Below are 26,693 nucleotides of genomic sequence, written 5' to 3' on the forward strand. Positions count from 1 at the left end.
TTATTTTTGCGGGGTTTTTTTCAGGATGTTTAAGATCCAGAACCATTTAAGGTACCATTTTTTTCTTCTTAAAATTTTTATACTAAGGGCTGGAGAGATGGCTCAGAGGTTAAGAGCACTGACTGTTCTTCCAGAGGTCCTGAGTTCAATTCCAAGCAAACACATCGTGGCTCACAACCACCCTGAATGAGATATGATGCCCTCTGCTGGCAGGCAGGCAGAAGACTGCATACATAATAAATAAATAAAATATTTAAAAAATTTTATACTAAATTTGTTTTTTAATATTTATTTATTATCGCCGGGCGGTGGTGGCGCACACCTTTAATCCCAGCACTCGGGAGGCAGAGGCAGGCGGATCTCTGTGAGTTCGAGGCCAGGCTGGACCGACAGCCTCCAAAACAATACAGACAATACAAAGAAACCCTGTCTCATAAAAACCAAATATATATATACATATATATTTATTTATTATGTATACAGTGTTCTGCCTGCATGCATGCCTGAAAGCCAGAAGAGGGCACCAGATCTCATGACCGATGGTAGTGAACCACCATGTGGTTGCTGGGAACGGAACTCAGGTCAAGGAACCATTTTCTTTTTCTTTTTTCTTTTTTTTTTGGTTTTACGAGACAGGGTTTCTCTGTTTTGGAGGCTGTCAGTCCAGCCTGGCCTCGAACTCACAGAGATCCGCCTGCCTCTGCCTCCCGAGTGCTGGGAATAAAGGCGTGCGCCACCAACGCCCGGCCCAAGGAACCATTTTCTAAAGGAGATCTGCAAGATGGCTCAGTGGATAAAGGTGCTCGATGCCAAACTTGACAACCTGAGTTTGACCCTGAACACACATGGTGGAAAGAGAACTGACTCCCAAATGTTGATCTCAACATGAACCATGTGGCTTAACACACACAATAAACAAAATCACTTTCACATTTGCTTTTATCTGGTTGCCAACCTCTTCTCTTGTCCCCTCCAACCCATTCTTATTCAGCCTCCTTTGCTTGTCAACTTAGAATGAAATCTAAACTGGTAGAGCTTAGTGGTAAACCCTGTAATCACAGCAGTTGGGAGATGACTGGGAGTTCAAGACCAGCCTCTGCTACATATAGAATTCAAAACCAGCCTAGGCTACATGAGACCTAGTGCAGGGATGTGTGTGTGTGTGTGCGTGCGTGCGTGTGTGTGTGTGTGTGTGTGTGCGCGCGCGCGCGCGCACGCGCGCGCGCGCGTAGAGATGGCTCAGCAGTTAAGAGCTGCTCTTTTAGACTTGCTGGGAACCCAGCATCCATGTCAGGCAACTCCAGCTCCAGAGGGTCTGGATCCCTCTTCTGCTCTCTTGTGCATGTGCACACACATAAACAAAATACATTTTAAACGACTAAAACAACAAAAATCTAAGCCCCTGGATCTGCCCAGCCCCTCTCCCCTCTTTTTTCCTTGCTTAAGTGACACCTGGTGTACCTCAGTTCCTCCACCTGCCTAGGCTTTTTTTTAGGCACACACACACACTGTGGGTACACGCATCTCCCCACCCCTGCCATGTGGGATCAGAGCCTCTACTGACACCTGCTTTTTATCAGGCTTCAGTAAGGAAAGTGTTATGGACCAACTCTTCCTTCCCATTAACTGTGAAGGCAGCGGCCATGAGTTTTCACCATCTTATGCTCTGTTGAACACAATGCCAGGTCCTGAGTGCCCGTTTAGGGAAAGTCAGATGCAGTCAGCTCTTAACTTTAGGAGTGCCATTGCGCCTAGAACCCCAAGAGAGATAGGTACCGTTTACTCAACGAATGTTTGTTCTTATATCTTAGGCAGGCTGCATGCGGCCATGCTGTGACCTCCATATCTAGGAAGAGGCCTGAGCTTGGGGACCACTCCAGTCCCTCCAAGTTCTTGACTTTCCAACCTCTTGATGTGCACCAGGTGGAATCTGAGGGTCCCAGGTGGGCCTGCCCTCGTGCTCAGGGCCTCTGCTGCCCTCTCCCGGGTTAGGCAACCCCCACAAAGGCCATGCTCCCAGGTGGGTAGACCAAGAACTTGGGAGAGAGGCCAGAAAGACCACGTCCCTCAGCTTCTGGATTCAAAAAAAAAAAAATCAGAACAGCACAAAGATTGACTGCGGGGTCATTGTCCCTCTTCTGAGTCATGGTTGGGGAATCCAGGCACGGATTTACCTAAGGACCGCTAGGGCGGAGTGCTAGCTCTGCAGGCTTGCGTTTTAAGGTGCAGGGGTGGGGAGCTGGCACAGGGACAGGCCGGGGTGGGGCTGCCATTTGCCTTGCGTCCAGTAGAGGTCTGATTGCACCCAGCGCGGGAGGGTCCAGAGAGCAGCTGCAGCGGCCGGAGGTAATCTCTGCCTCGCGTGGAGGACGGACAGCTGCGACCCAGCAGGCGCGTTGGGGAGCAGGAGGCGGATCAGGGCTGTGAGACTGTGCCACAACCCAGACCGTCCTCAGTTCCTTCCCGGAGGGCGACATGGGGTGGAACTAGCGGCCCTGCAACTCGAGCTGCGGCCCTAGTTAAAAATACCCCTTGCCCTGCCCTCCTTTTGGCTGGTTGTGCCCTTCTGTCCCAGCACAACCCTCCTCACCCGGACAGGCGCCCGGCTCCTCCCGGGGGACAACTCTGTCTTTTACCAATTTGTCCTCTCGCAGAGTTGGCTCAGAGCCTGCGGAGGAAGGGAGGGACCGAGGGACACCCTGAGTATGAGGTAGTAAAAAACGTTGCGGCAGAGATAAGAGACAGACCAGAGGGAGAGGGGTGAAAGCCCCAGGAGTAGGTGGAGGACCAAAGAGGGAGGAACCAGGGCGGAGGGGCGGTGAAAGGCGGGTAAGAGCGCTCTTCCTGGTTGGGCCCTGCCCTGAGCCGCCACCAAGGAAGCCAGCAGCAGGGACTGCAGCAATCTCCTAAACTCCCCTCCCCCAGGTAAGGAGTTGGATGCCCAGCCTGCAATTGTCTGATCCCGGCCACTGGTTCAGAGTCTAGGGTGCTGTCGCTGATCGGCCCCTGTTCCAGGTCCTCTCCTTGCTTGCCCGAGGGGTAGGGGTCAGGAAGCAGCTCAGCGCAGCGCTCACCCTATCGCCAGGAGCTCGGTCAGTGTCCAGTGCTCTGATGTTCAGCGTGTCTCAGGAGCCTGTGGAGGGGCATCAGTGCCTGGAGTTTTCAGTTCCTAAGCCGCGGAAAGGGGCAAGTGAGCTAGATGCTTAGCAACTTTGTAGAGGGGGCTTACAGGCAGGCAAACAGGGTCAGAGATCTTACCTGGAGTACTGCTGTGGGCTGGCCTCCGCCCTACACCATCGCCTGGATGCTGGATGGCTGACGACACAGAACTGTCAACACTGGATAATGGGAATAGGGAAAAGGAGAGGTGGTGACCAGTGTACCTAGAAACTGGGCACCCTTTTCAGATTCTGGGAGACTAACAAGGTGGCTGAGAGTTCAGGCTCTGTAAGGGGACAGTGAAACAGAAATCTTGTTTGGGGAGGAATGGACAGGTCCGGGAAAGCACTAACAGGCAGGAGTTGTGTTCTATTCCTGGGAAGGCCTGGGTTTCTAGCAGGCCCATGTGTCCCCCAGGATGGCAGAGGAGTTCATCACACCTGTGTACTGCACTGGGGTATCAGCCCAAGTGCAAAAGCAACGAGCCAAGGAGCTGGGCTTGGGCCGACATGAAAACGCCATCAAGTACCTGGGCCAGGATTATGAAAAACTGCGGGCAAACTGCCTGCAGAATGGGGTCCTCTTCCAAGACGAGGCCTTCCCTCCAGTGACTCACAGCCTGGGCTACAAAGAACTGGGTCCCAATTCCTCTAAAACTTACGGCATCAAATGGAAGCGTCCTACGGTAAGAAGGGGACTCTGGGTGGAACTCGGCTCTGGCATGGGTGAGGAGTAGACTGGGGTCCCGTTATTAGTGGTATCTGAGTGGCTGATGCCAGTTTCTAGGAAAGACTGGCCCAAGAACAGGACTGTGGGTCTTGTAGGAGCTGCTGTCAAACCCCCAGTTCATCGTGGATGGAGCCACCCGAACAGACGTCTGCCAGGGATCACTAGGTAGGCACCCAGGGGTGGGGCTCTGGGTGTTTTTCCCAATGTAGTTCCCCATTCCCATTCCATTGGGCACTGCCCCAACTCCTCCCTCCGGCAGGCCCAGACAGGCTTCGGCTATCAGCACAGGTGCTGGTTTGCCCAGATTCCTGGGTCTTTTCTGTAATGGGAGAGAGATGAAGGGTACCTCACCCAGGGGATCCCAGGTTGTCCCTGTATCCCACTGACACAGCGCCTCCCTCCCCGGAGAAAACACAGAGCAAGCCTCACAAGTGTCTTTCTTGTTCCAGGGGACTGTTGGCTCCTGGCTGCCATTGCCTCCCTCACTCTCAACAAGCCCCTTCTGCACCGAGTGGTTCCCCACGGCCAGAGCTTCCAGGATGGATACGCTGGCATCTTTCATTTCCAGGTGAAGGGCCCTGCACCCTCGCTGGGGTGGAGGCACAGCTTGCATTAGGGAGACGAGTAAGGATGGCCCACAGCACTGTGAAGGTGGCATGGCCGGGCCACACCCTGTGGGGCAGCCCTCCCTCGGGAAGGTGTTTGACGCTCAGGGCCACCTCTGGTCGGGCATGTGTGAATGGTCGGGCAGGCATTTCAGCTGGCAGCCTTCCTAGGGAAGGTCATGTTAGTGGAGAAAGTGTGTGGAAGGAGAAAGACGCTGTGCTTTGGCTCACAAAGCAATCTTTATCTTCACCCAAGCCTCAGTTTCCCCAGCTGAAGATGTATTCTTCTGGGGAAACCTCATGGCTGTCTTCAAGTGTTGGTTTGCCCTTTCCCAATTTCCTGGCATTGGCAAGCTCTGACAGAGTCTAGGAGCAAAGACAGACTCAGGATTTAAACCATCTTTGCCTGAAGTTTCTGACATGACCCACTTTTCAAGTTGTATTATTGAATTCTCCAGGAGCTGGTGTTGAGAGAGGCACACCCCAAAAGTCTTCATTGAGGTCCTCCGGTCATGACCCCAGCCACGCCTGGAGTCCCTGTGTTGCTTCCTTCTGCCTAGGCAGGGTCCCCTGCCTCAGAGCCCCCTACCTCACACTGCTCTGGCCTAGAAGAAAAGGCTGGTTCAACACTCTGTACTGAGATCTCCACATCCACCCAGCTCTAATTCGCAGTGGGATAGCCTCGTCACCCCTTTCCCGCCCCTTCCCTCAGTGCTCCAATCTATTCCTCTCAGTGCCACCAGTACGACTCCCAGATCCTTCAATGGCTTCTTCTTATCTCACTATTGTGGTCTTCTTCCTGCCATGGTTACTGGCTCCCAGACAACCTGGTCCTGCACCTTACCCCTTCCACCCAGGGAAGCAGATTCTTTGGCACCTCTGGGGCAAATCCAGTGATTTGGGGAACCTGCCCTGCCCTCTGAGGTGGAGGGTCTGGGTGATACATTTTCAGTCCACATCTCCCTCTTCTGTCCACTCAGGTTTGAGATAGGAAAGCAAGTAGGAGGGGGCAGGACTTAGGGGTTGTTTTCTGGAAGGACATGGGCTGGAGGCCTTCTTGTCCATACCCTCTCCTTATCTGAAGAGGAACCTTGTTCCATTTCAGTCTGGAGTTATAGGTGTCACCTGCTTTGTTGGTTATAGCTCCCTTTCCTGGGTAGGGAAACTGAGATTCAGATCTAAGGCAATAGAAACATCCTGTCGATAGTTAAACTTTTTGTCTAGAGGAGAATATCAAGGGACAAGTTATTTGTTCATTTAAAATTTTAATTATATTTATTACTTTCACATGTGTTTGCGTGTGTGCATGCATGTGTGTATGTGATTGTATGTGTTAATGAGGATTAGCAGTGTGTATGTGTGGTGTGTAAAGGTTGGAGGACAACTTGCAGAAGTCAGTTCTCTCATTCCAACGTGTGGATCCTAGAGTTGAACTCAAATTCTTGGGCTTAGTAGCAAGCACCTTTATCTCTAGAGCCATCTCCATGGTCCAATTGTGGTTTTGTGGGACTGTTGTTTTGTTTTTGAGACCCAGTCTTTCTATGTAGCCCTGGCTGTCCTGGAATGGTATTTATTATGTAGATTAGGTTGTCCTTGAACTCACAGAGATCACCTCCTGAGTGCTGAGATTAAAGTGTCTGTACTTGAGGTACCTGAGGCTGAGGAGGGCTGACTGACTGTTTAGTAGAAAAAGAGCATGCTTCTATGAATACATGTGTGCTACACATGTTCCTGGCAGATGGTTCCAGACTCGTGTATTTAGCAAGCCCAGCTGAAGCTGGAGCTGAGGAGTGGGGGACCCCAGAGCAAGTGCTCACCTTGCCCTTCCCCCACAGCTGTGGCAGTTTGGGGAGTGGATAGATGTGGTCGTGGATGACTTGCTGCCCACCAAGAATGGGGAGTTGGTGTTCGTGCATTCTGCCCAGGGCAACGAGTTCTGGAGTGCCCTGCTTGAGAAGGCCTATGCCAAGTGAGTAGGAAACCTATGGCAAATTCTCAACTGCCTTTGGTGGAAGGGTTGCTCCTGTCTCTCTTACCTGGTCCTACCTCCCTAATCTGGAACTGCCCACAGGGTGAACAGCAGTTACGAGGCCCTTTCGGGAGGCACCACCTCAGAAGCCTTTGAGGACTTTACTGGTGGGGTCACCGAGTGGTACGATCTGAACAAAGCACCCAGAGACCTCTACCAGATTATTCTGAAGGCCCTGGAACGGGGCTCCTTGCTGGGCTGCTCCATTGATGTGAGTGATATCCAAGTTCCTCTCCCCAACCCTAATCTCATCCTCAGCCCAGGCTCAGCCCGAGACACACCCCTCACCTCTTTGTAGGCTGTGAATGCAGAAGCAGCCCCACCCATCCCCTCCTTCCTATCTTCCACATTCAGACCTCTGGCCTCAGCTGTGCCCCAGCCTTGTTCCCCTGCCACAGACAATTGTGAGCCTCCATTATGGATGCTGGGAATTGAACCTGGGTCCTCTGGAAGAGCAGCCCGTGCTCTTCAGTACATATACTAGAACTGCAGTGATACACTGAGCCATCTCTCCAGGCAGCACAAATACTAGAACTGCAGTGATACAGAGGTTAGCAATGCCCTTTCTCATCTTAGTCCCTTCCCATGTTCCAATGCCATCACAGTCCAGTGGGTCAGCTTTCTGATAAGATCTCTTTCCTACACTCAAACTTCACCCACTCCTAGCTCCTCCCTCTCCTTTCTCCTTGCTTACCCTGGTCTGCCCCACAATTCCCACAACCATATCCAGACCTTCCTAGTCCTGCTTTTGATTACTCCACACCAGCATCATGCAGTCTTCCAGGATACCCATGCCTAGTGGAAACTTACTTATAACATTGAGATTTGAAACTCAGTGACTTGACTGAGCTATTGCCAAGTGTACTTTGTGAATGACAATGCCATGCTACAATGTCAGAAGTTAGCTATGGGGCTGGAGAGATGGCTTAGTGGTTTAGAGCATGTACTGCTCTTGGAGAAGACCCAAGTTTGGTTCCCAGTACTCAGATGAGATAACGCACAACTTCCTTGTCACTCCCACTCCAGAGGGATGTGATGCCTCTGGCTGCTGAGGGTTTCTTCATTTCCATGCACATACCAATACACAGTCACACACAGAAAGATTTAGAGTTGATTATAAAATAAACTTTTTTAAAGGGCTATGACTCTGTGAGCTTAACCCTATTTGGACCTGTCCTATTCTCCCCCAGTTGGCTGTGAGTCCCTCTTAAGGTGTGCTTGATTATAAGTGTGTATATATGCATATCCACAATCTTGCCAGCCCTAGCCAGTTACAACACAGTGACAGAATCGATGAGGTGGACTGACCCTGTTCCCCAGGAGGAGCAGCATTGTGTGCAACAATGGAGTGGATGGGATAGGAGTCTCTGACAGCTTCTCCCATCAGCTTTTGTGTGGGCTGTATGTATAAGGAGGATTGTGTGAGCTCCATGAACACTCCAAGCTGGGGTAGCACCTCATCTGACCACAGTGCATGTTTCCTGTAGATCTCCAGTATCATGGATATGGAGGCAACCACACTTAAGAACCTGGTGAAGGGCCATGCCTACTCTGTGACAGGTGCCCAGCAGGTATGTCCTGGGCGGGGCCTGTCCTGCAGGGTGGTTCCCACCTCCATGCTTTCCTGGCGTCTGACCTGGGTTGTGGGAGGCGATTTCACCTTTTTTTGACCATTGGGATAACCATTCTGTGGTGTGCATTGATGTTTATCCCAAGTGACTCTAGTTCATGTGTACAGCTGCCCCGCTGGGCTGTTAATCCCGAGAGGACTGGCTTTAGGGTATACTGACTATGTGGCCCTGGTTGCTGATGGGTACTAAGCAGGGTGAGATGGTAAAGAAGGTGGGCCAGGAAGGGTGTAAAAGGGCATGGCACTGATGTGTGCTCTGGGAACAGGTGGATTTCCAGGGCCAGCGGGTGAGCCTAATCCGAATGAGGAACCCCTGGGGCACAGTGGAATGGAAAGGAGCCTGGAGTGATAGGTAAGGGGCAGGACTTTTGGCAAGTCTGGGGAATCACCTGACATTTCTCCCTGCACCGAAGCTGGATGGAGGTGGACTCAGGGTTGAGTAGAGTGGTCTCATCTTGTGTACTCCTTTAAGATTTCCTGTGACAGAGCCTTCCTAGGCTGTGGGACTGGGAAAGCCTGCAGATACACCTAGGGCGTCTGGTTTGACCTTGAGTAGATACCTCTGGCTTGGTGTGGTGGTTTATACCTGTTATTCCAGTGTTCAGGAGGCTGAGGCAGGAGGATCACTACAAATATGAGGCCAGCCTGGGCTGCACAGAGTAAGTTCCAGCTCAACCTAGGCTACATAGTCTTTAAGGTGGCAGGAGTATGGTAGCTGCGTAGTGAGCCCTGTCTCAAAAAGAAGAGGGGCCCTTTAGTAGGGACCCATAAGGACCTCAAGAGGGCTGGTTCTAGAGAAAGCACCTTGATCTGGGCTCTGGAAAACATACCAGGTTGGACAGGATGCAGGGACAGAAGAGACATGGGTCAGTAGTGTCCAGTCCTATCTGTGCCTGCTTTCCACAGCTCCTCAGAGTGGAACAGAGTGGACCCCTATGACCGAGAGCAGCTGAGGATCAAAATGGACGATGGGGAGTTCTGGTAAGCAACACTTTTTCTTTACTTGCTTCCCTAAACCCCAGTTCATCATGGGGCACTGTGGTTCACCTCTGCATTGGGCCCTCAGGATGTCATTCCAAGACTTCTTACGTGAGTTCACCAAGCTGGAGATCTGCAACCTCACACCTGATGCCCTTAAGAGCAGGACCCTCCGGAAATGGAACACCACTCTCTATGAGGGCACCTGGCGCCGGGGAAGCACAGCTGGTGGCTGCAGGAACTACCCAGGTGACCTGAGCCAGAGGCAGACTGGGAGACAGGGCTGGGTCGTGGGTCTGGCCATCAGGCCGAGCCTGTTCTGTACCTTGAGAGACAAATAGTCAGCTTGGGTGTTCCTCAATTAGCATTAATGAATACATCCATAATGTCCTTAAGGCGCTAAAGGGCCATGCTGGACTGCCTGGGGCCTGGGTAAGGAAACCTTGTTATCCAAGCATCTGCTGGTCACTCCCTCATTCCCAGCACCCTTCCCTCATGACCCACTGACTCTCTGTTCTCTCACCTTCGGGGGTATGCCTGTGGAGGTCCTACTTTCAGGCTGCTCTCACTTTCCATCATGTGGGTCCCAGAGATCTGACTCAGGTGATCAGACTTGGTGGCAAGGGCCTTTATCCACTAAGCCATCCTGCCAGTCCTCGTAGTTTTCATCTTGACCTTGCAAACGTCTAGTTCCCTGGCCTTTCTCCTGCTCTGTTCCTGTTACCCAACACAACCACAATCCCAGTTGAACCCAGCTTTTCATACTGACTCAGACCCACTAAAAACACAACTGAGGCTGCTTTCCTTGTAAATTCACAGCCACAAACCTCTAATAAGCACTTTACATAATCCTCACCATTCCACTAGGAACTCTCCACCCTCCTCCACCTCTCCGTTTACTGTCGTCTAGAGACCTTGCATGTCATTGGAAAGAAGCCGTGGCAACTCATGCCAGTGCTTGGGAGGTAGAGGCAGGAGGACCAGGAGTTCCAAGCCAGCTTTGGCAGAAAAATCCTGTCTCAAAAAAACCAGAACTTAAAAATGAAAAGATAAAAAAGGGAGAGGAGGACTGTAGGGAGGGAGAGGAGCAGGAGGAGGCCTCAGGCCATGGTCACTTCAGGTGGCGCCCTGCCCCTATGTATCTCCCAGGCACTCTGTGCACTGTGTGTCTGCTGCGTCACTGCTCCTGCGGTGGCGGAAGTGCTCCTGCTCCTGCTGTCCCCAGGCCTACCCTCCCTCTCCTCTGAAAGCATTGCTAACTTTCACCCTCCTCCCTTCCCTGTGTCCTTATGGAAAAATCCCATTTTAAAGCACGTGGCCCTCGCTTGACCTCCAGCCTCCCAACCCTGCCGCCTCCCTCTCCTGCTCTGAATGCCCTGCTGCCATTTCCTTCCTGGCAGCATTGACCGCCGTGGTGGGCTCCTGCCTGCATCCTCTGGCTGTTCCCTTGAGAAGCTCACAGTGTTGTTAAAAGCATTCTCATTTTTCTCCAAAACGTGAAACACAGTTCCTGTACCACAGCTGAGCGGCCTGTGCTTCCCTCTGCTGACTCTTTAGCGCTACTGTACCGTTCCTGTGTCTGGGTGTTTCTGGCCCTGGTCCAAGCTTCTGTCAATTGCTCATTGATGTCATTGTCATGGATTTGTCAGAAGTCCTGTTATTAGACAAGGTGTATTCCGTCTTCAGGAGTCTCCTTGCTAATTTTTTAAAGATTTGTTTTTAAATGTATTTGTCTTATTTTATGTATATGGGTACTTTGCTTCACATATGTGTGTGCACAGTGTGCATGCCTGGTGTCCATGTGCAGAAGGGTATGAAGAGGGCATCAGATGCCTGGACTTCAACTTACAGAAGTTTGTGAGCCACCCTGTGGATGCTGGGCATCTAACACCAGCCCTCTGCAAGAGTAGTATGCACTCTTAACTGCTGAGCTTAGTCCCTCCATCCCCAGGGGAGACAGTCCTGCAGCCCAAGTTCTCTTGGAACTCAGGTTCAACACAACTCAATTTTCAGTCAAGGATGACTTTGAACTTCTGACTCTCCTGCCTCCACCTCTTCTTGGCTTCTTGTTGCTGTTTATTGTTTGTTTGTTTTTTCTAAGACAGAGTTTGTCTGTGTAGCCCTGGCTGTTCTAGAATTCCCTCTGTAGCCCAGAATGGCCTCAGACTCAGACATCCACCTGCCTCTGCCTCCCGTGTGTTGCACTAATGGCGTGCGTAGCCACACCGGCTCTTCTTCAAACTCACCTCCTGTGTTGCTTGCACATTTTAGCTTTCGGTTAGTAACTCCTATTTTCTTTCTTTCTTTTTTTTTAGATTTATTTATTTATTATATATATAGTGTTCTGCCTGCATGTATGCCTGCAGGCCAGAAGAGGGCACCCGATCTCATTGTAGATGGTTGTGAGCCACCATGTGGTTGCTGGGAATTGAACTCAGGACCTTTGGAAGAGCAATCAGTGCTCTTAACTTCTGAGCCATCTCTCCAGCTCCAATCCTTTTTTTCTTAAGAATATTTGGGGGCATTGAAATTGTAACTAAGTGGCAGTGTGTTTTCTGGCAAGTATGAGGCCTTGGATTCCCTCCCTAGAGTAACCAAAAGTGAATAAATGCAATAGTTTATTTTTAAAAGATTTCTGTTTAGAGCATGTTGGGTGAGTCAGAAGGACTTCTGTGAACTTATGGCCAGCCTGGGATATTAAGTAAACTAAAATAAAATTAGATCTTATTTGGAATTTTCATTAAATTTCTAGACTAATTTTGAGAAAATTTGCATTTTTATATTTTGACCTCTGATCTCAGAACATATCTTTAGGCTGTGTGTGTCTGTGTCTGTGTGTGTGTGTGTGTCTGTGTGCTTGTTCAAATGTTTGAGTTCCTATATATGCAGGCACATGTGTGTTCAGATGTTCACACATGTGTATACAAGTGGAGATCCCAGGACAACATTGGAGGTTTTCCTCAGCCGCTATCCACCTCGTTTTTGAGACTGCCTAGGCTGGCTAGCCAGAGAACTCAGAGATGTCCCTGTGTCCACCTCCCTGCTCTGGGATTAGAAGTGGACAATGCCACACTTGGTTTTGCTTGTTTTTACTTTTTCAAGACACAGTTTCTCTGGGTAATCCTGGATGTCCTGGATTTCACTCTGTAGACAAGGCTGGCCTTAAACTCAGAGATCTGCCTGCCTCTAGTTCCCAAATGCTGGGATTAAAGGCATGTGTTGTTGCTGCTGCAGCCGCCACCACTGCTACCACATCTACCACAGTCTGGCAACATGCTTTTTGTTTCTTTTTAATGCTTTTTAGTGTGGGTTCTGGAAATTGAACTCATGTCCTGTGCTTTCAGGACAAGAACTTTTCAGGTTGAGCTATCCTCCTAGCCCTTTATTCTGGCCTTTAATGCCCTTTTATAGGAAAATATGAATTTTTTTTGGTTTTTCGAGACAGGGTTTCTCTGTGGCTTTGGAGGCTGGCCTCGAACTCACTTTGTAGACCAGGCTGGCCTCGAACTCACAGAGATCTACCTGCCTCTGCCTCCCAAGTGCTGGGATTAAAGGCGTGAACCACCAACGCCCGGCTGGATTTGTTCATCTTTTGAGATTTAGTGCTTGGTGTGCTATCTTTCTAATATAAACAGAGTCTATCTATGCCTTATCCAAAATACTTGTACCAGAAGCAATTCAGAGTTTATATATTTTGGGGTTTTGACTCATTCATATGTGTATAGTAAGATTTTTTCAATTTTTTATATTATGAATATGGTGCATGCCTGGTGTCTGTGGAGACCAGAAAAGGGCTTTGGTCCCCTGGGATCACAGACAAGTTGTGAGCTGCCATGTAGGTGCTAGTAATTAAACCCAGATCTTCTGAAAGAAGACATTACTTTTTTTTTAAACCACTGAGCCAGTTCTCCAGCCCCAAATAGCTTTTAAAATAACATTTTAAGATAACATTAATCCCAGCACTTGGAAGGCTGAAGCAGGCAGATCTCTGTGAATTGGAGGCCAGCCTGGTCTACAAAGCAAGTTCCAGGACAGGCTCCAAAGCAACAGACAAACTGTCTGGAAAAAATGAAACCCAAACCAAACCAAACAAAAATAACATTTATTGAGCCAGGCGTGGTGGAGCATGCCTTTAATCACAGCACTAGGGAGACAAAAGCAGGTGGATCTCTGAGTTTGAGGTCAACCTGATCTACATACAGAGTTCCAAGATAGGCAGGGCTACATAGAAAAAAAAAAACGCTATCTCAAAAAACTAAAATAAATACATAAGTAAATTCTTGCCTCTCAAATGATACTTATGGATACAATAATGCACAGTTGCTCTTTCAAAGGTATTTTGTATCCAGACTCACCTCTTGCTAGAGTCTTTGAAGTTAACTAGTTGGCAATTAACAAATAGTAACACATTTGTTTTGTCTTGACCCATTCTTACAACTTTTGATACTTTTTCTTGCCTACTGCACGATAATTTTTCTTGCCTACTACACTCTCTTGAAGGAAATAGGAGTCACTTTTAAGGTGTTCCTGATCCAGCTTGTCTTTTTGTTGTTGCTTAATTTCATAATAATTTATTTACTTTGGCTGGGAGGGGTTCACACACAAGGTCAGAGTAAACCTATAAGAGTTGGTTCTCCTCTTTCCATCCTGTGGGACTTGGGGGTGGAGCTCAGATTGTTATGCTTGGTGGCATGCACCTGTGGAGTGTCTCCCCAGCCCCAGTAATACATATTTATGTTTCATTATTTTAAACTTTTGGGGGAGGGGTTGGAGAATGAATGGCTTTTGTGAGGTTCTGTTGTTGTTGTGTGGTCCTAGAGATTGAATCCAGGGACTCAGATATGCTACAAGTGAGCTTCCACAGAACCACTTTTTTTAAAGACAGGGTTTCTGTGGCCTGGAATTTATGGTTGTCCTTGCTCTGCCTCCTAAGTGCTGAGATTATAGGTGTGCACAGCCATGCATGGTTTTAAGGACCTGGGGTGGCACCTTGAGCTTTGTGCAGGGTCTACCTGGAGGCAAACTCTCTACCAACTAAACTACATCCCCACTCTGATAAAAGTTTTTAGCTTCATATTTTGTGTATGTGTGTGGGTGTTTTGCCTGCATGTGTATCTGTGTAGTACTCGTATGCCTGGTGCCCACGGAGGCCAGAATCGGGCAACAGATCCCCTGGAACTTGAGTTACAGACAGTTGTTTTGTTTTTTTGGTTTTTTTTTTTTTTTTTTTTTTTTTTTTTTTGGTTTTTTGAGACAGGGTTTCTCTGTGGCTTTGGAGGCTGTCCTGGAATTAGCTCTTGTAGACCAGGCTGGCCTCGAACTCACAGAGATCCGCCTGCCTCTGCCTTCCGAGTGCTGGGATTAAAGGCGTGCGCCACCAACGCCCGGCTGAGTTACAGACAGTTGTGAGCCACCATGTGAAGCGCGCTGGCAGAGCATCCGGTGCTTTGAACTGCTGAGCCCTCTCTCCAGCCTTTTGAACTTCACACAGCTTTGTCTGTTCATTCCTGCTCGCACTGGACTCACTGCTGTTGTGCTGTCTGCTCTGTTAGAACAGGCTCTTCGCTTGTGCGTTCTAGAAGAGTTTGCACAAGGATAGATGGTCTGTTAGGTAGAATGTACAGCTGTTGTACCTGCTTGTTCCTCTTTTAAAAGTTTGATTTATTTATTATGTATACAGTGTCTGCATACATGCCCGCAAGTAAGAAGAGGGAGGGCACCAGATCTCATTATAGATCATTGTCAGCCACTATGTGGTTGCTGGGAATTGAACTCAGGACCTCTGGAAGAGCAGTCTGTGCTCTTAACCACTGAACAATCTCTCCAGCCTCTGCTTTTTCCTTTTTATGAAGATTAGCCTCTTTTGTTTTCAGTCCTAGGGGTGGCACCTTCAGTCTCATGTGGACAGAGTAAGTGCTCTACGCTGAGATCCATCCCTGGCAGTCCCTGCCCAGCCCACTTGTTTATGCATTTAGTTTAACTTCATCTGTCTGTCTGTCTTTCTCTCCATCTCTCCATTTGATGTGTATGAGTGTTTTGCCTGCATTTATATCTGTGTGCCACATGTAGACCTAGTGCCCATGGCTGTCAGAACCAGGCAACAGATCTGGAACTGGAGTTACAGACATTGTGAGCCTCCCTATGCATGTTGGGGACTGAACCCAGGTCCTCTTGAACAACAGCTAGTGTTTTTAATCATTGAGCCCCATAGGCAGTTTTATAATAGTCTAGTATCAACATTTTATTTAACAAACATTTACTTATTTATTTAATGTACATTGGGGTTTTGACCTGCATGCATGTCTGTAAAAGGGTGTCAGACCCCCTGGAACTGGAGTTACAGACAGGTGTGTACTGCTATTTCAGTATCTGGAATTGAACTGAAAGAGCAGTAGTGCTCTTAAACACTGAGCTACGTCTCCAGCTCCTGAATTTTTTCTTTCTTAAAAGGTTGCTTTTATTTTTATTTGAAGTGATGTGAACACATGGAGGTCAGAGGACAACTTTGAGGGAGTCAGTTTTCTCTTCCTTCACCTTTATCCTAGGGATCAAACTCAGGTCCTCAGGCTTGGCAGCAGCCACCTTTACCCAGTGAGTCATCTCATCAGTCTAAGATATTAATATTTGTTTCAGTTCATTTTCTTTGTCTTCTCTCCCTTCCGTCCCTCCTTTTCTTTTGTTCTTTTCTCTCTCCTTTTTTTTTCCAAGACAGGGTTTCCTTTGTGTAGCATTACCTGTCCTAGAACTCACTCTGTAGCCCAGACTGGTTTTGAACACACAGAACTCTCTCTACCTCTGCTTCCTGAGTGCTGGGATCTAAAGGTGTGTGCCACCACTGCCCTGCAACACACGATCTTTCTCTGTAGTCCAGGTTGGCAACACTCCTACGTAGCAAGTGTTTCCCACTGTGAATTTGAATGTCTCAAGACCATGCTTACTGCATTTTGTTTCATTTCATTGAGATGTCCCATAGAACCTGGACAACCTTGAGCTGGCTGTGTAGCTGAGGATGGCCTTGGACTTTTCATCTTCCTGTCTCTACCTCTAAAAGCTGGGATTACAGGCACAAGTCACCAAGCCTAGCTTTCCTTTGTTGTTTTGTAGTAGCTGTTAGTTTTTCCAAAATCTGCGTCTCAGTCCTAGGGCCTCACATATGAGATAAAGTGCTCTGCCACTATCTCAGCCCCATCAATACGTGTTGTGTTTACTTGATCTTCTAAGAAACGCAAAGATTTTAGAGCATCTTTCTTGGCTTGCCATTTCTTTTATAAGTTGGTATTTTAATTCTAAACAGTTTTTGCTTGTCTCAAAACAAATGTTATCATCACATGAGTTTGGATTATCTGTAGAGTAATGATGATATCACATTATCAGACCTGTCATCTGGGCTCATATTCTCTGTGTAAAATGAGATGGCTCATTTCTTAAGAAAGCACACGGCACTTCCAGAAGACTCCAGTTTAGTTCTCAGTATCTAAAGCAGTGTCTCATAACTGCCTGCACCTCCAATTCCATGGGATCTACTGCTCTCTTCTGGCCGCTGTGAGTACTGCACTCACATGCACATTGCCTCCCCCAATTAAAAACAAACAAAACAGGTGTGTGGTCTAAGGCACCAGACTCAAAACTTCTTGTAAAGACACTGAGAAAAGCAGGCACTGCCTACTCCTTTGGAGCTCAACTTGCTGTCACTATCCGACAGCAGCTTGCTTCTCTTTTTAGAACACAGGGCCTTGAGTTATGATAAATCCTGCAGCTCTTCCAGCTTACTTTTCTTTGTAGTAATTCTGATCATTCACCCACTTTGGCTTCTAGAAGACAAGCCCTGACAGACAGAGCCCAGCTGCTGCCCTGTCTTCTGACTCTCAAGGAGCTATATAATTGAAGTGTTGAACGAGCTTATGAATGAGTAGACATGGGATGGGCGTGAGGGAGAGGTTTGGGAACCCACGTGCCCTGCCTGCCTCTGATCCTCCTCCTCTCCTCCTGCAGCTACCTTCTGGGTAAACCCCCAGTTCAAGATCCGGTTGGAGGAGGTGGACGACGCAGACGACTATGACAGTCGCGAGTCGGGCTGCAGCTTCTTGTTGGCTCTCATGCAGAAGCACCGCCGCCGGGAGCGTCGCTTTGGCCGGGACATGGAGACCATTGGTTTCGCTGTGTATGAGGTTAGTCCGAGGGGTGGGCTCACCTCCTCCCACTGCAGCAAGAATCCACCAGGGGTCGCCCGAGATGCATCCTGAGTGCCCGAGTGGCTGTAGTTCTGGAATGGAGCTCCTGTAGGTAGTTGCTGAATCCTACTGCTGCAGAGGGCAAAGGAGGTGATTGATTCCAGGAAAGTCTATAATTCATCCTTCTCCTAGAATGTGGGTGCAGCTCTTGGGAAGAGGGAGCTGGGCTGAATTCTATGTGTGCCATGGCTGCTGGGGTCAGAATGTGGGCTCAGCTTTGGAAGGAAGTGGGTGGGGCACTCTGTGGAGCAAGGGTGTGAGCAGAGGCCTATGGAGGGAGTGGGGAGGGGCTACACAGGAAGAGGCTCTTCTAGTCCCTAGTCAGTGCCCTCCCCTCCCCTACAGTCCCCTCCCCTACAGCTTTATATTTTTGGGTGTTTTGCTTTTGTTTGTTTTTCTAGGCAGGGTTTCTCTCTGTAACCTTGGCTGTCATAGAAATCACTCTGTAGACTAGGGTGGCCTCAAACTCGGAGATCCACCTGCCTCTGCCTCCTAAGTTGGGATTAAAGGTGTGCACCACTGGGCCTGGAGAGATGGCTCAGCAGTTAAGAACACTGACTGCTCTTCCAGAGGTTCAGAGGTCAATTCCCAAAAACCACATGGTGGTTCACATCCATCTACAGTGGGATCTGATGCCCTGTTTGCCATATAGGCATACATGCAGAGAGACCGTTCATATGTGTAAAATAAATTAATGAATAAAAAGAGGTGTGTAACGCCGGGCGGTGGTGGTGCATGCCTTTAATCCCAGCACTCGGGAGGCAGAGGCAGGCAGATCTCTGTGAGTTTGAGGCCGGGCTGGACCGATAGCCTCCAAAACAATACAGAGAAACCCTGTCTCGTAAAAACCAAAAAAAAAAAAAAAAAAAAAAAAAAAAGAGGTGTGTACCATGAAGTGGAGTCTCTGATGTCCCTGGGCTTTGTCACGCTGAGATAGGCTACCTGGCAGCTGTTCTAAGGACCAGAGGCCCAGGAAGTCACAAGGACAGAGACTTCCATGGGGTGATAGGTCTTGGTCAACACTGGCCAGTTTCCTGTCCCCTGGGCTCCCTCCCTAAGAGCTCAGGGCCTCTGCCCATCTTGTTTGTCCCAGCTGCCTGGGCAAATATGCATTATTCTCTCCGTCTGTCTTGCAGGTCCCACGGGAGGTAGGTGTGGCTCTTTTTCTACCAACTTGGGTCATCAGCCCCTGGACTCACCAGCCTGACGTGGCCTGGAGGAGCATGACCCAAGTCACCCCTACCTTGAATACAGCATCGGGAGATATCACCTTGTCACTGCCTGAAAAACGCCTTCCCCTCCAGTTCTTGTTCATCAAGCAGAACAGTCATTGCCCTCCTGAGGGCAAGAGCAGGAAGCAAAGACTGGATTTGAGCCCTGCCCCTCAAATCCCCACTCAGTGCACACAGGCTAAGTTCTCTGTGTCACGCTGTTCACACTGCAGGAGGGCTAATAGGGCCTGGGAGTGGGAGGGCTAGGAGCATGTGTCACTGGGCTGAGAGTTCTGCACTCTTGAACAGTTGGTGAAGCCCTGGACTATGGCACTTCCCATCTGTTCATGTTGGCACATGTAATTCCAGCACTTGGGAAGTAACGGCAGGAGGTTCAGGAGTTCAAGGTCATCCTTGATTATAAAAATAGGTCAGGACCAGCCTAGGCTACATGAGGCCCTATTTTAGGGGAGGAGAAGATAGCATTTCCTCTAGGGCCATCAAGATGGTCAGCAAAGTGCCACTATTCAGGTTCCTCGCAAGGCACAGCACCGGAAAGTGCCAATGGTGATGGCAGCAGAACTCACATGGCCTCTTAAGTTTATTTAGCAGCATTGGGTGTGGACTCTATATCTCACACATGCTAGGGAGACTCCCCTGGACCACATGCCCCTCCTGCATTACAATTTTTAAATTTTATTTGTTATTTGTGTGTGTGTGAGAGAGAGACAGAGACAGAGAAAGGTGTACATACCACATGATGAGTGTAGAATAAGGGGATGACTTTGTGGAGTTGGCTGTCTCCTTGCTCCTTTCCATGGCTCCGAGGGATGGGACTCAGGCCACCAGGCTTGTGCAGCAAGTGTACTTACCTGTTGAGCCATCTCAACAACCCCTGCATCATAGCGTTGTAGAGTCCCTTATCTGCATCAGATGGGCACTCACTTTCTTTGGTATCATTTTATTTCTTATTTATTTATTTTTGAGATAGGGTTTATGTAACATAGGCTGGCCTAAAACGCACTATGTAGCTGAAGGTGACATTGGATTCCTGATCCTTCTGCCTCTACCTCCTGAGTACTGGGATGAGAGGCATGTATCTAATTTAATGTAGTGCTGGAGACCAAGACCAGGACCTGGAAAGTCTCTGTAGATAAAAGCACTTGTGCCCAAGCCTGAGGAGCTGAGTTTGATCCCTGGAGCCCACATGGTGAAAGGAGAGGACAGACTCCCCCAAGTTTTCCTCTGACCTCGACTCCCCCTTAGCATTCAGGCATCCCTCCTGCAGCCACAACGAATAAATGTAAAGGTGGTTGGGAGGTGCTGTGCCCTGCACCACTGAGCCACACCTCCAGCAGAGGCACTCAGGGTTGTGAAAGGTAAGCGACTAATCAGGGTCTAGCAGGCTGTGTGCCATGACTTAGCAAGGCAGGACCCACAGTGTGGGCTCTGGTCCACGGGCCTGGGCCAGTGTCTAAGCATACACTGAGTGGGCACCGAGTCCCCAGCTTGCTTCTTTCCTCCTGCCAGCTGGTGGGTCAGCCTGTGCACTTGAAGCGTGACTTCTTCCTGGCTAATTCTTCTCGGGCGCGTACAGAGTCCTTCATCAACCTTCGAGAAGTCAGCAACCGTGTCCGCCTGCCACCAGGGGAGTATATAGTAGTGCCCTCCACCTTCGAGCCCAACAGGGAGGCTGACTTTGTGCTGCGCTTCTTCTCAGAGAAGGGTGCTGCGACCCAGTGAGTAGCAGACTCCCCGGCCTCTCCCACCTCCCCATCTCCACCGCAGCTTCCCCAAGCTGTGTAACTGACCTTCTCCACTCTGCAGGGAGCTAGATGACCAGATCCAGGCCAACCTCCCTGATGAGGTAGGTGCTCCCCTCCTTCCTCCCAGGTATGTGATGGGATACGGGCTCCAGCTGGCAGGGCGGACTCCCTCCTGACAGAGCCCTTAAGAACAAGACTAGCTAGTCTCTTGTTTGCCCAGCACTTCCTATCCTAGGTCTGTGTATCTTGTTTCTTCCCCATAGCTACTCCATCTAGGTCCTTCATAATATCACCCTCTAAATGGGAAACACAAGTTTAGAGAAGCTGATGAATTTGTCTAAGTTCCCACAGCAGGGATCCTAGCCCAAACTTTTCAACACCCAACTGACTTGTACCCATCATTTAAGCTATAAGAGTCCCAGGCAGAGTGCAGATCCCATTTTACAGGTTAGAAAAGTGAGGCTCAGAGAGATGGGATGACTTGTGAGTGTCCCACCCCACCTGTGTTGGCTAGGGTCAGGACATGCTGGGCTCTCCAGCAGTAAAGCTAGGGAAGGGCCTGGCTAGCGGGTCTCCTCCTGGGGGCTGAGAGGGATTGTCAGTGTCCATGACTTAGACCCTCCCAGCTCCTAGTTACCTGGAGAAATACACACTGAGTCTGGAGACTTTTCCAAGCAGGATCTTGCTTTATTCCAACAGGCAGGAGCTTATTATAGGGTTGAGGTAGGGGATGGGATAAGGTTAAGTGAGGAGTAAGGGCCAATAATATTCCACCAAGCAGGCGGGTGGCTAGGCAGGGGACAGTCTTGAATCAGGCCTTGCTGAGTCACCCCCACGTGGAGTTTACAGGCCAGAGACAGGTCGCCAAACTCTAGCCAGGCTCAGGAGGTTACATTGTGCCTTGCATCCAAGCCTTTTTAGGCCCAACAAGGCCATAGCCTGATGTAATCTCTCCATTTTGGGTACAGGCAGTGCTCTCTGAAGAGGAGATTGATGACACCTTCAAAACCTTGTTCAGTAAGCTGGCAGGGGAGGTATGTCAGGGCCTGAGAGTGGGTGCTGGGGTGAGGAACCCCTGTGTGAAGTGAGGGAACCCAGCATATGCCATATTTCCTGTTCCCCTAGGACATGGAGATCAGCGTCAAGGAGTTGCAGACCATCTTGAACAGGATCATTAGCAAACGTGAGGATATCCAAATGGCCGTCCCCACTCCATGCCCTGTTCCCAAGCCATTCCAATCCTCATGCTGTCCTTCTTCATGTCCTTGGTGTAGGCAGCTGGCAAGCCTTCCATTGTCTGGTGTCACCACCATTCCCAGCCCAGCTCCTCACTAACCCTGCTCACCCCATCTACTCGCTTGAGCTCTGTGGCTTAGGGAGGACGGACAGCCCACGGCAGGGCCAGCCACAGGTGCCCAGTGCCAATACAAAGGCCAGGACACAGGTCTTGGGAAGTAGAGTGAGACTAAATTCCAGACCCTGCTGGGTGGACAGAAGCAGCTTTCCCAACTTTCTCTTCCCTTCTGGTCTTGGCTGCTGCATGCAGACATGAGCCTGCCTGTGGTTTGCTGCGCCTCGACTATGTCCACACACCTCCCTCGGCCCAGGATCTCCCTGGCTTTACCCTGGTGGCAAAGCTTTGTTTACCCTCCCCAGCCCACAGCCAGCAATGCTGGCTCCTCTCCTATCTAATTTCTTGTATGTCTGTTCAGTACTTTCTTCCTTTCATTCTGGGCCAGTTGGTAGATTTGAACCCGGTTCCTGAGACACAGAAATGCTCTGCTGCTTCTCATGACAACAGCTTTCCACCCCATGCTCTACTGGTCTCAGTACCCACAGGCAGGGCTGCAGACTCCTTATCACTGCTCAGCTCAGGGCTGCTGGTGTGGCCTCTAAGCTGAGCCCTGGCACCGACTTCTCTATCTCTGTCATTTCTCTTGGCACATAAAGACATCAGGTGTCCAGCCAGGCGTTGGTGGTGCACACCTTTAATCCCAGCACTCGGGAGGCAGAGGCAGGCGGATCTCTGTGAGTTCGAGGCTGGGCTGGACCGACAGCCTCGAAAACAATACAGAGAAACCCTGTCTCGTAAAAACCAAAAAAAAAAAAAAAACCAAAAACCATCAGGTGTCCTGCTCTATCACTCTCCATCAACTGACTGAGCCTAGGACCAGACTGACAGCCAGCAATCCCCAGCAATCTTCCTCCCTCTGCCCCTACTGGCACTGGGGTTATACACTGTGTGTGTCTGTGTCTATGCATGGAGTGGGGGTCATTATATGGAGACTGTGGATTTGTACATTTTTTTTTTGGTTTTTATGAGACAGGGTTTCTCTGTGTTGTTTTGGAGGCTATCGGTCCAGCCCAGCCTCGAACTCACAGAGATCCTCCTGCCTCTGCCTCTCGAGTGCTGGGATTAAAGGCGTGCTCAGATTTGTACATTTTATTATATATTTTTGTATATAAATGCTTTCCCTGCTTATATACAAATGTACCACATACATAAATCACATGCCCTGATCTGGAGTTATGAGATGGTTGTGAGCTATATCATGTGAGTGCTGGGAATCAAACCCAGGTCTTCTGCAAGAACAATCCATTCTCTTTACCACTAGGCCATCTTTCTTTCCAGCCATTTTCTTCTTTTCTCTGAGCTTTTTTCCAGACAGGGGATTTATATCAGAGACTAGCCTTGAGCTCCTGATCCTCCTTGCTCCTCCTTCCAACTGCCATGGTTACAGGCATGCATCACCATGCTTGGTTTATACAGTGATGGGAACCAAACCTGGGCTTCATGTATGCCAGGCAAGCATGAAGGGTCTGGAGTGACATTCTCAGACCCTAGAACTGTTTGCCCAGTGTAGCAGTTTTGTTTGCTTGTTTGTTTCAGATAAAGACCTGCGAACCAATGGCTTCAGCCTGGAGTCATGCCGCAGCATGGTGAACCTGATGGACGTATCCTTCCATCTGATTCTGTTCTTGTGGATTTGAGGTTGAGAGAGATACTGTCTAACTGTCCTAGGAGCCGCTGAGAAGTTTGCATAAAGCTGGGAGAGATTGTGGATGTGGAGGATATTTCCAGTTGGCCAGGAAGGGAAACTGAGGCACAGATCTTCTGTCCGCAATTGACCCTAAGACGGGCACTATTTCTGCACGTCTCCGCATCCACTTCACTGAGCCCAACACCTAGAACCCTGGTTATGCGCTGCCGCTGACTCTCCCCTCCTGAGCCAGGCTCCCTCCCCCAGCTCCCTCTCTTACACATCTTCTCTAAACTGTGCCGTTTCCTTCTTAACATCTGTCAAGCGTGATGGTAATGGGAAGCTGGGCCTGGTGGAATTCAACATCCTGTGGAACCGAATCCGAAATTACCTGGTAGGTGGTCCCTGGCTGGCTTCTGCTGCCCCTCACGGCATGGCCAGGCCTGGTGGCAGAGCCCAGGCTAGCTGTGTAGCCAGGTCTTCCTCTAGAACTTCCTTTCTGTGTGCATCTCAGCAAATGACCCCCTGCTGGCCATTCCCCTGCCCTTCACTCTCCCTGGGACAGGAGGCAGTCATGAAGGGCTGCTGACTCACCCAGTCCTCTCCCTTTGCTCTCCATCCAGACCATTTTCCGGAAGTTTGACCTGGACAAATCTGGCAGCATGAGTGCCTACGAGATGAGGATGGCCATTGAGGCTGCAGGTGAGCCCAAGGCTGATGGCCCCACTGCTCCTGAGCCCCAGGCTGCCTCCCTGACAGCTCTCAGGCCAGTGGACCATCTGCCTGGCCCTTGTCGCTGGGGGATGTTGGTGGTGATGCTACAGGTGCTGTGGTTACTGAGCAAAGTACTCCATCTGTTCATCTCTTTCCTCTCATCAGAACCTAAAGAAAACAAGGGACTTTAATTAATTTGTGCATGTGTATGTGTGTGCATGTATGTATTTATGTTCATATGTGTGTAGACATACACAGAAGCCAGAGGTTGAAATCATCTGTCTTCCTCCACTGCTCCTACTGAGACAGGGTCTCTCACTGAACCTGGATCTCACAGACTACCCTAGTTTATCTATTCTGCTTTCCCCTTCTGCCTCCCATGTGAATGCTGGGATTACCTGCAGTCTACCACACCCTTGGTTTTTTGTTTTGTTGTTGTTGCTTTGTTTTGTTTTTGAGACAGGGTTTCTCTGTGTAAGGGTTCTGGGATCCAAGTGCTTTATCTGTGGAACCTCCAATCAGAGCCCTTTGTTATCCCCAATGTGAAGAAGGGGAAGTAATTCTCAGGGGGAGAGTGACGGAGTTCAGGAAACAATAGGGCAGGCAGAGAGGATGGGCAGCTCCAGTGAGTCAGGCGTAGGACTCTCCCACACTGGCCTGTGGAAAACAACCAGGATGTTTTCCCAAATGTGACCAGATGCCTAGTCCTCTGCAGCCAGCTCCCGATTTCCCAGGGTGAGCTGGGTGCTGGGTGTGATGTGTCGTCCCCCCCTCGCGCGCTCACTTGCCCAGCCCCTCTCAGTTTTACCCAAGAGGTCTTCCAGACTTCTTCCGGCAGAAGTTCGGCCCTCAGCACCCTGTGTAGACCGCTCCTCCACTGCCTGTGTGGCTGTGCCTGCTCCGGCCCTCACTCGCTCTTCTTCCTCTGTGCAGGCTTCAAGCTTAACAAGAAGCTGCACGAACTCATCATCACCCGCTACTCAGAGCCTGACCTGGCCGTGGATTTCGACAACTTCGTGTGTTGCCTCGTGCGACTGGAGACCATGTTCCGTGAGTGTCCCTAACTGACCCTGCTTTCCCACAGTGCTCACAACGTGTCCTCAAAGGCAGTGGGAGAGACAGGAGTGACTAGGGTGCAGGCTGAGTGGGGACAGAGGACTTACATATGGGCACTTGGTGTATGAGGTGGGCGGACGAAGGCCTAAGGAGGCCTCTTAGGGCAGGGAGCTTCATGGCTTTAAGGGGCCATGGGCTGCATGGGAGGTAGGAGGTAGTCTTGCTGGATTTTAACTGGCCGATGTTCCAGACTTAATTCATCTGTTCTTAAACACAGGGTTTTTCAAAGCTCTGGACACAGACCTGGATGGTGTTGTTACCTTTGATCTGTTTAAGGTGAGATGGCCTCCATATTCACCTGTCTCTTCCAGGGCAAACGTCCATGACCCTGAAACCAGTGCCCAAATCTGAGCCCCAGTCCTGATTTGGGTCAGGGGCTCCTGGAGCCTGGGGAAAAAATGACCTCTTGGGGAAGGCCAGGCTCATAGAAGCTGTGGGAGCCCCCAGGCTGGTCCCCTGGACTAGAGAAGCAAGAAAGCATCCCCTCCCGAGCATGGTGGTGCACACCTCTAATCCCTGCACTGGGAAGGCAGAGGCAGGTGGATCTCTGAGTTCAAGGTCAGCCTGGTCTACAGAATGAGTTGCAGGACAACCAGGACTGTTACACAGAGAAACCCTGTCTCAAAAAAACCATCATAATAATAATAATAATAATAATAATAATAATAATAATAAATCACTCATCACCAGAGGGCATGGGATGTGGATGGTAAGAGCTGAGACCTGGGTCTGGATCCTATGTTCTGGGATGGGCGAAGAAGGGGTCTGAAGGGGCCATGCTGCCCTTCTGCTGCTCGCAGTAACCTGTCCATCTTACCCTGCAGTGGTTACAGCTGACTATGTTTGCATGAAGTGGGGATTCTACTCCCATTGCCGTGTTCTTCCTTCCTTCTTCTGCCAAGCCATGCCTTCCTGCCATGCCACACCAGGCCACATCAGCTGCAAGTGCCTTCCTTGGAACAGGAAGCTACCCTTGTCCTCCTGTCCTTTCTGCTCCCCACTACCTCTATTCAGCTCTCTGGGCAGAGTCATGGGACCCTCCCTGCCTCAGTGGCCAAAGGCTCTGGACCCTGCTCATGTCTAAGCCAGGAGGGCAGATCCCTGCTTATTCCTTCCTGTGGGACAGGAGCAGGCACCCCTGCCCCAACCTCTGCTAGTGTGTGGATGTGTGTCCTTCCTAATCTGTACAGGCCATAGCCCCTGCTATCCCCAGACCTGCAGACTTTATAACCACAGGCTAGCCCACACCGTCTGCATCTGGGTAGAAAGCCTCTCCTCACAGTCAGGGTCACCTGTGCCTTCCTGTGCAGCAGCCAAGATCCCCTCTGCAAACCACTCCTCTGCTGCCCTGTGTGCCCGCCAGGAACTTCCTGGGCTGGAGAGTGCTCGGCCCTCCCTCTCTCCCCTCCTCCCTTTTTTATAATGGTCATTTTCAAGGGAATGCTTGAAGGACTAGTGCACTGGCTATGGAGGACCAGGCACTGGGGGTGGGGTAGGGAGGTCCCATGTTTCATTGTGGTGGAAAAATAAAAGAAAAATCAGCA

General features: G+C 49.9%; 1 protein-coding gene across 4 annotated transcripts; it reads left to right on the forward strand.

The window, feature by feature from the left end:
* The first annotated feature begins 2,266 nt into the window (after window positions 1–2,266).
* Capn1 (calpain 1) lies at window positions 2,267–26,693 on the forward strand. Of its 4 annotated transcripts, none has more exons than XM_040749129.1 (22): window positions 2,267–2,346; window positions 3,577–3,844; window positions 3,984–4,053; window positions 4,338–4,456; window positions 6,329–6,462; window positions 6,565–6,733; window positions 8,010–8,093; window positions 8,419–8,504; window positions 9,059–9,133; window positions 9,219–9,379; window positions 17,123–17,298; window positions 18,498–18,509; window positions 20,103–20,311; window positions 20,400–20,439; window positions 21,307–21,372; window positions 21,464–21,521; window positions 23,229–23,293; window positions 23,645–23,713; window positions 23,943–24,021; window positions 24,967–25,083; window positions 25,367–25,425; window positions 25,974–26,693. In XM_040749129.1, exons 2-22 carry the CDS (start codon window positions 3,578–3,580, stop codon window positions 25,998–26,000), a joined length of 2,142 nt encoding a protein of 713 aa, XP_040605063.1. In that variant the 5' UTR covers window positions 2,267–2,346; window position 3,577; the 3' UTR covers window positions 26,001–26,693. The 4 variants fall into 4 exon arrangements, with proteins under 4 accessions (XP_040605063.1, XP_040605044.1, XP_040605049.1 ...); XM_040749110.1 differs by lacking the exon at window positions 2,267–2,346 and adding an exon at window positions 2,362–2,925; XM_040749115.1 differs by lacking the exon at window positions 2,267–2,346 and adding an exon at window positions 2,931–3,186.

The sequence above is a fragment of the Mesocricetus auratus genome, unplaced genomic scaffold, assembly GCF_017639785.1.
Source record: "Mesocricetus auratus isolate SY011 unplaced genomic scaffold, BCM_Maur_2.0 Super-Scaffold_4256, whole genome shotgun sequence".
Taxonomy (NCBI): domain Eukaryota; kingdom Metazoa; phylum Chordata; class Mammalia; order Rodentia; family Cricetidae; genus Mesocricetus; species Mesocricetus auratus.